We start from the raw sequence: 9,455 nt of genomic DNA, 5'->3' as shown, positions 1-9,455 counted from the left end.
GGTGAGGAGGACCAAGAAAATGGTGTCTTGCCTACAGTCAAGCATGGTGGTGGTAGCATCATGGTCTGGGGCTGCATGAGTGCTGCTGAAACGGGGGACTGCGCTTCATTGAGGAAAACATGGATTCCAACATGTACTGTGACATTCTGAAGCAAAACATGATGGCCTCCCTGCAGAACAGCAGTTTTCCAACATGATAACGACCCCAAACACACCACCAAGATGACAGCTGCCTTGCTGAGGAAGCTGAAGGTGATGGAGTGGCCAAGTATGTCTCCAGACCTGAACCCTATTGAGCACCTGTGGGGCATCCTCAAGTGTAAAGTGGAGAAGTGGCATGTGTCTAACATCCAGCAGCTCCATGATGTCATTATAGGGGAGTGCAAGAGGATCCTTGCAACAACCTGTGTAGCTCTGGTGAATTTTATGGCCATGAGAATTAAGGCAGTGCTAGATAACAATGGTGCTCACACAAATTATTGACCCTTTGGACACAGTTTTGACATGTTCACTTACATTCATCCATTTGGCAGACGCTTTTATCCAAAGCGACTTACATTGCATTCAAGGTACACATTTTTTTTTTGTGTCAGTTCTTGCTTTCCCTGGGAATCGAACCCATGACCTTGGTGTTGCTAGCGCCATGCTTATTTGAGCTACAGGAAAGCAGATGGGTGCACTCAGGGTGTACTCACTTTTGTTACCAGTTATTTAGACAATAATGGCTGGATGTTGAGTTTTTTTTAGAGGACAGTAAATCTATAATGCTATACAAGCTGCACATTGACTACTCTAAAGTATATCCAAGCTTCATATCTATAGTATTGTCCCTTGAGAGCATATAATAAAATGGTTGCTGAAATGTGAGGGGTGTACTCACTTTTGAGAGATACATATAGATGCAACGTTGCCAAAAATCCACCAGCCCTGATCATTCAATGATCAATAAAATGTTTAGTAATTTACAATAATTTCAAAAAAAAAAAAAAAAAAATCTTCCGTCTTTAATACGGTACCTTTTTATCCCTATTGGCAATTTCCAATCTGATATCTGATGTCATCACAGTACTTGTTTGTAAGGGTAAGTTCAGACATGTTGATATCGATTACACCTGGAAAGTGTGATGAACAAAGTGGTGCTTGTACCAGGCAACAACAAAAGACCCTGATGTCAAACTCTGGAAATGTATGAACATGTTCAAAATTTCAAACAAGACCTTTATTGTGTCATTCCATCAAATAGAATTACAACATGGATGAGATGCATCTTTTGGAATAGCCTCCAAACAAAACAAAAATACAAGGCAAAGGGAACAAAAAACTAAAACAGAAATGCCAAACAAATCTAGCTACATCTCCCAGGGCTGTTCAGTTGAAAGCAAATCAAAGTCTCGTAATATAAGTACGTTTAGGACCAAATTTGCACAGTCACAACTTGCTATGACACTCTGACATAAGTAATGACAAATGTCCATTACAGTTTATAAAACATATGAACAGTTTCTCCCTGGCCACAATACAATCACACTCTCACTGAGAGCAGGATACATTTCAGACAAAAGTATTTTCTGTCACAGTACATTGAAAAAATTCTCCATTGGAGATCGGTAGTTTATTTGAGTTTGTATCGTGCCGTCCATTATCCGTAATATTGCCTTCCAGAATATATCAATCTTGCCGTTAAATTCGTTAATTGATTAATTAAATACAACAACATATTTTCAATACATGGTTCCCAGTGAGTCTATTTGCACATGGATGGCTCAGTAATGAATATTCAAATTGGTTTCATATATTTACAGCAATTGAAGACTGAATCACTTCATGGGCATGTCCATCGACGCTTGTGTGCCACTGAGGAAGGCACTTATTTCCCGTTAGCACAAGAAGCGGTATGGCTGCCCCATGTGCTCTTTCTCTGCCTGTATCAGATTTGTTAGTTCATATATATGAGTACAAAATTGGGGGAGATGGATAAGATCTTTAAAAAACATGAAGAAGAACATCAATGAAAATGAACAGTATCCAACCAGTGTAGTCCAATAATAAATCCACTACGGTAAAAGAGAATGTAGTCCACAATGTTGTCTCGTTCACATAAAAGAGTTACCCCAATTATCTTGTGGACGCTCCTAGATCCATGTCCGTGAGTTCAAAACAGAAGAGAATATAGCTTACGGCATCAACAGCAACAATACGGGATGGTCAGAAAGTGGTCAAAAAGACAGTTGGTTTAAACTTACGACACCAGAAATAAACTGTTCATTTCCTTCGTAAAAAAAAACAAAACAAAAAAAAAAACACAACAGCAAGTGTTTTTCCTTAAAATCGGGTACTCCATTTTGTCAAGTTGGACACCAGTTTCCACAAAGTCACTGTGAACGTCCCAACTGTAGGAGAATCTGTCAGAGACGAAAATTAAAAGGACAGTTTACACCAAAATTAAAATGCTGTCGTCATTTACACACTCTCATGTCATTCCAAACCCATAAGACTTTCATTCATCTCCGAAAAACAAATGAAGATATTTTTTATGAAACCTGAGAGTTTTGTTCGGTTTAGCTAATTACTAAATAGTATTTTTGTTGTATGTGGAGAACACATTTACTGATTGCAGACATTATTGTGGGTTTTATTTTATTTTTTTGTAATGTTTTTGGCGTACATAACAGAAAAGATGATGCATATTTTAAAAAGACTTTACAATAAACATTACAGTATTTCAAAGTTGCTTTATTTATAGCAAGTAAACAAAATTAAGCATTAAATAAAATGTTTTAGTTTTATCTTAGGTGATTAAGCTTTTGTTTATGGTAAAATTAAGTTGAACAAATGTTACTTAATGCAAGTATATATATATATATATATATATATATATATAATATATATATATATATATATATATATATATATATATATATATATATATAATGTTCATAATAAATAAAAATTTTACTTAGTATGAATGTAATTTTGACTTTGAGGAAAAAAATCGTTTTTGATTAATATTTGATCAAAATTGAAGGTTTTGAAATATATACACATTGTTTTTTTTTTTTTTTTGTGGACTTTCAATGGAGGGACAAAAATCTCTCAGGTGTTTTTTTAACAATGAACAAAAGTATTTGGGTTTCTAGCAACATGAGGGTGAGTAAATGGTGACATTTTTATTTTTTGGTGAACTATCTCTTTAAGGGATATCCATCTGGTTACATTCTGATTTGTTGGAATAGAAAAGATGGAATAGCTTTTGGAATAGTTTAGAGGCACTTTGGTTGGTCGGTTCCAATAAGTCTCCTTCCTGAATTCCTCTGGCAGAAACACTGAAGGTGGGAGTTGTACTTCCTGTACTTCCGTAATTCCAATTTAACGTATGGTGCTGGTAGAAGAATCTGGTTCTCTATAACTGTGATGTTACACTACCGTATTCCTGTGCCGGTACGGTGGAGGTGGCAGAACTGGTCTCTTGTTAAACTCGGAAAGATACTCAGGGTTGTCAGCCATGGCGATGCGACTTCGGATGCTGTGCCTATAGAGATGTTTGCTTTTGCACACTTGCGTTGGGTCTTGAGGGTTTTGTTGGGTCACCTTGGGTGGTAGACTATGCTGCCAGTAGTCAGGATTATCAAAATTCTTCTTCGACTTCCTGTCGACCATTACAGTCCCAGTATGACCCGTTTGAAGCATGTTACCTGGGTAGACAAGGTGGCCAGGAAGGCCGGATATACTTTTACTTGTGACTGCAGATTTCACCACTAGAGCCGGGTGGGTAGAAGAGCCGGACTGACTTGCCAGACAAGGTTGGATCTGTTGGCTGACGACGGAGATTTGGGTTAATAAAGAAGGATTGCCAGACATGCTGGAGGAATTGGATTCGACACCGTGTGGCGACTGGGAGTGCTGGCCATTTTGGCTCATTGATGTCGTTTGGGGTGGCTGAACAGGTGGAACGGCGAAATGAACATGTGTTCCCTGGCCGTGGTGGTGGGCTTTCCCAGTTTGTGTGGAGAGGATAACGTGGCTGCTTGCGGTGTTGGCTGCTGTAGTCATCTGTAGTGGGATGGAAGCTCCATTCTTTCTCATAATCTCCTGGTTCATCCCACTAGTGTTGTTGTATGTGTTGAGGTAAAGGGGTTCGTTGATATACTCATCCTCACCCATGGGTTTCCTATCAGGAGTGTTGTGGTAACCCGGGTTGTCCAGTGCATTAATATTTCCATTCTTCCGTTGGTTTACAAAAGGATTCTCCTCGACAGGACTAAGATGCTCTGTAGATACAAAAGATACAATGTAAAACGCATGATAAAAGCTACCATATAAAGAACCGTTGCCATTCACCACAAATAGTTTCCAAATTATACACTAGATTTACAACAGTATACAGTTTTTATTTTTTTACAGTCCTGTTTTGCATGAGCATACTATGTACTTATTGTATTCATGACTCATTACTCAATACTTACACTGCACATACTGTAAAAAAGTGCAACTGTTATTTTAGTATTATTTATATACTATTTTATATATTTTGCTTATTTTTTATGCTTCCAGTTTTAATTTCAGTTTTAGTTATTGTATGTTCTTTTGTTATTTTTTATTTTCTGTATTATTTATATTTAGCTTATTTTTATATTATAGTATAGTACAATTTAGCATTTTAATAATTTTAGTACATTTTTAGTACTTATTTCAGTTATTTGCTAAGGCAACAGTTCTAATTTTTCCGATATTGTTTATATCTAATAATTATATTTTATTTCAGCTTTATTACAATGAATGAATCTTTTAATAGAGTTAGTAAACAATAACAACTGGTATAGTCATACTATTTACATGCACAAGCACATTCCAATATTAATCAGAAATATGTAAGATTCCTGTTGTCATGTTAACAAATTAATCTGATTGCAATAGCCAGGTTAAGTCAATTTTCCAGCTTCAGGAAATCTAAATAAGATATGTTTGTATTAATTCGTATCTTGGGTCATGTAAAATACCTAATTCAACATACATCACCTGTAACATGACACATGTACAAGCTTGTTTCCGCCCACAAAATAAAAAAATTTGAAAAGATAATTTGCGACTTTTTAATCTCACAATTGTGTTTACGAGGGTTGGGTATTGACACATATTTCACAATTTGATTCAATTTCGATTCACAAGCTTGCAATTTGATTCGATTTCGATTCAATTCAATATCGATTATTTTGGATATACATCAGGTACAATACATGGCTAATTTTCTCAAGGAAAACAAATCTCTTAACTAATGCTGTAAACTATGTGAATTAACTGATTTGTATACAAACACTTAAATTACACTTTTTTTATAATAAAGTTATATGAAATATAAACATTTAAATAGTGGCTGTCAAAATTGACCAGATTTATCCAAACATGCTTTAAATATTGAAGAACATTAAAAATTATAATGCATATGTAATATAGTGCATATATTTATCAAAATGCTCCTCTCTGGAGTTAATGTTTCTAGCCGACTAATGAGTTTATGGACACTGGATATATTTTTTTTCTGAGGTAAATGTGACGTTACGTGACATTGTTAACAAGCTGCTTTACTGACGTCTTTCCGTGGTTGAAACACATATTGAGCGATTCCATGTGACATGATATGGATTTCGATAAGTTGTCTTTTAACACACTTTCAGATGCTCATTCATGTTTATTTCGCTCTGTAACTGGTATTAAGGCAGAAGAGAAGATTGTACATGTGTATTTATGTTTTTGAATTTCATAATAAATGGACGTAATTTGAAATCTGAGACTTTGTTTCATAGGATTAGTAACAAAGCACAAAGATTATTGCGATTTATTAGACGGGAGGCGCGCTACAATGCTCCGTTCATTCATCAACTGAAAGCAGGATGACTAATGAATTCTTAGGATTTAAGAATGGATATTGGTTCGTAAAAATGAGAATCGATTAAAATCGAGAAATCGATATTTCTTACCCAGCCCAAGTGTTTATATCTTGCAATTCAGAATTGCAAGATATAAAGTCAGAATTGTGAGATATAAAATCAGAATTGCGAGTGGTAAAGTCCAATTCTAAGGGAAAAAAAGATTTTACTTTATAAAAGTTTATAGCTTATATCTCACAATTGGGACATTATAACAAGCAATTCAGAAAAAAGAGTCCGAATTGTGAGTTGTAAACTTGCAATTGCTAGAAAAAAGTCTGAATTTGTAAGATAAAACATCACAATTAACTTTTTTATTTTTTATTCTGTGGCGGAAACAAGCTTCCATACATGTAACAGTGCATGTATAAAACAAAGAAAATTCGAAGTGATATTAGATACAGAACTACTGAAGAGACGTCTACATTTTTGAAGAATAGAGGAGACATTTTACAAACATTAAAAGGAACATTGTGGCCTACATTTGTACGAGTCTCATGCCCCACATTTTGTAATTCATTGCGTTCTAGTGTGTTATTGTTGAGGAAATGAATGAGAATTAATGAGCTGATTAAATTAATGTTCACATAATAAATATGCAGCATAATAAATGAGTGAGCCTCTTAAGTATTTCCAGAAGAGAGCATCAGTTTTAGTTTATTCTGAAAATGCTGCTCACATGCACACAAGAATATGTATACAGTTGTGAAGCATGTGAACAGAATAAAGGCTTAAACAGAACATAACACTTTATTGAAAATGATGTAAATATGGTCACCAAAAGTAGTGACACTACCTTCAATTTTCAGCATGTTAGTAGCTGTTTTTAGCTTTACCAGTAAAAAGCTGGTGTACTCCAACAGCCGTGTAGCATGGCAGCAAGCTATTCATTAATGTTCTTCATTGATATTTTTGTATTGTACATTTCAAATCTGCAGTCTCTAGAGTAACATTACAGAAATTACTTCTTCAGACAATGCATTTCCATGAAACTAAAGCTTGTTTTTAGCTTTGTTAGCTGTATTTAATGTAAAAATGTACAACTTAGATTAGATATTAAGGCTTTTTAACATTGATAATAAGAAATGTTGGCCCCACTTTATATTAAGTGGCCTTAACTACTATGTACTTACATAAAAAAATAAGTACAATGTACTTATTGTGTTCATATTGTAATGCAAAACACTTTTGTCGTTATTGAGGTGGGATACGGGTAAAGTTAGGGGCAGGTGTGGTGGTATGGGTAGGTTTGGGTAGGGTTATGTTTAAGGGAAATGTCAACAGTGTAATTATAAATGTAACTACAGAAATGGTTTCTTGAGAACCAATTTATCATATTAGAATGATTTCTGAAGGATCATGTGACACTGAAAACTGTAATGATGAGTAATGATGCTGAAAAGTCAGCTTTGCATCACAGGAATCAATTACAATTTAAAATATATTAACATAGAACACTATGTAATAATATTTCACACTATTACTGTTTTTACTGTTTCTTTGCTCAAATAAATTCAGCCTTGGTGAGCATAAGAGACTTCTTCTAAAACATTTATTCTAGCTTCATGCATTCTTTTTTTTATCAACACTAGAATGTGAAAGTTTCATAAAAAATGCACAAAAAAAATCACGTTTTGGTCAAAGTCTACATCTGGATCATATTCAGAACAATCATCAAAACATAGATGGAGTGTATTGAGTCCATCAACACCCTTAAAGGGTTACTTCAGCGATTAGCATTAAGCTTTGTATCAGTAGAATCCCAGTAGTATATACGAATGATCGTGCTTTCCCCCCTGAGACGAGAGATTTATGTATTTTATGTCTGGAAAAATATAATTTTGCATCATCGGAGGCTTTTTTGGCCAGAGGCTAAGTACCCCTTTAAGGCTTTCACAATCCAATAGTTCGTCCTGGGTCAACATTTCATTCAGTAACATTATGCAGTTTTGATTTATATGTTGTTTAATGTTGGTGATCATATTATTTTACACATGCATATGATTACATCTGATATCACTTTTTTCTGCTTCTTCTTCTCATGTGTTTTGATCCAGAGATTCAGTACTCCCCCTACCATATAACAGTCAAAGCACGGAAATCCGGAAATGTCAGTCAATGGCGGGGAAAGAGTTAAATAGCTTCAGCTCTAATTAGTTATTTTGTGTTAGTAACATATAGTCTCCTAGCTGTAACTACTGATGCTAGCATAAAAACATTTTTAAAAAGTGAGTAGCCTACTTGTAGCTAACCACCCACAATTCATTGGCGCTCTTTAGTTTGATGCCTCTGAGGTGAAGGATGAGACCATTAACTACTGCCAAAATTTGTAATGGAGGAACTCAGATTATTGATTTATCATCCTACTCAGCCCACCACACTGGATTAATGTTTTACTCCAGACACCCTTTTATTTTAAACTATCTTAGGTTGAAATGGAACGACTGTGATATTATCGACCAGAGAATGTGTAATAAAAGACTTTCAGAGGTGATTTATACCAAACTAATTCATGTATACCCAGAAGCGTCATGCACATGCCCCCTCATATTTTTGAGCCAAGCGGATTTTGAATGCAACTCCTCAAAAAGACATCAAATAGTTTTACCTGAGGCTGACTTGTTCATAGGGCTCATGTAACCATCTCCATCAGTGGTCTTTGGACCCCTCTCTCCAAAAAAGACAGTTGGGTCTGCACTGTAGCGCTGGCTGTCACAGTCGTCTCCTGAGCCAGACATGGGCTGTTTCTTCAAGCTCCCATTACAGTGTTGTTCCTCGAGGACATCGAGACCCGCACCTTGTGTGCTTACAGGGACGAAGACGGCACTCGCTGAACCGGAAGTGTCATGGGAACAAGCTTCTGGGCTAAAAACTTTGTCACGACACCTCAGTTGCGTCTATATGAGGGTACAAAAATAAAAATAGATCATTCTCCTGTGTCCATGCCTCATGCAATAATTTAGGTGTTTAATAACAATACTTCTCAATTACAAATAAAATAAGGCTGTTGAAAATTATAAGCGGTGTCAGTGCAGGAAAAGAAAATACTAAAAGAAAAGAAGACTGTCTAAGTGCATGCGGGAATATGTGTTTTTGTCCCTCTCATGCCATACAAATTCAAGTGGTTCTGATCCCTGACCATAGGAATGCTGAAAAAATCAATGGGATGATGGGAAGTTCCATTAAAGGCAAAGCATGTAATTTCAGGGACAAACAGAATAGCAAAATTACTTCCAAAATAAAGGGTCAACGTTTGGCTGGTTAGCATGAGAGTAAATGAGCGAAATGAAAGCAATGATTCAATAATCATTCCTCTACAGCTCCACTTTATGATTTCAATCTGCACAACTGTGTTCCCATAAGCAAAGATATTCGGCAAAACAACTTCCATTGAGATGAATAAAAATACTTATGGATGGATGGGTATTATATTTCAAAAAGATCTTTGTCCAATGAATGGCAGAGAAACAAAAATATTTCTTTTAACATAGTCCTGGTCAACAAACAGAGTGGAAATGCTACAGATCCTTG

The 9,455-nt window shown here is 35.6% G+C and overlaps 1 protein-coding gene across 1 annotated transcript in view; it reads right to left on the bottom strand.

The window, feature by feature from the left end:
• Positions 1-3,414: 3,414 nt before the first annotated feature.
• Positions 3,415-9,455, bottom strand: part of erbb4a (erb-b2 receptor tyrosine kinase 4a) — a gene marked incomplete at both ends in the record, with an annotated part of 98,800 nt that continues 92,759 nt past the window's right edge. The window contains 2 exons of the mRNA XM_079811970.1: positions 3,415-4,268; positions 8,533-8,821. Coding sequence (XP_079668096.1) covers positions 3,415-4,268; positions 8,533-8,821 — 1,143 coding nt within the window. The remainder of the gene's footprint in view (positions 4,269-8,532; positions 8,822-9,455) is intronic.

This window comes from Gobio gobio, assembly GCF_949357685.1.
Source record: "Gobio gobio genome assembly, chromosome: 3".
Taxonomy (NCBI): Eukaryota; Metazoa; Chordata; class Actinopteri; order Cypriniformes; family Gobionidae; genus Gobio; species Gobio gobio.
This window is presented reverse-complemented; position numbering and strand designations above follow the sequence as displayed.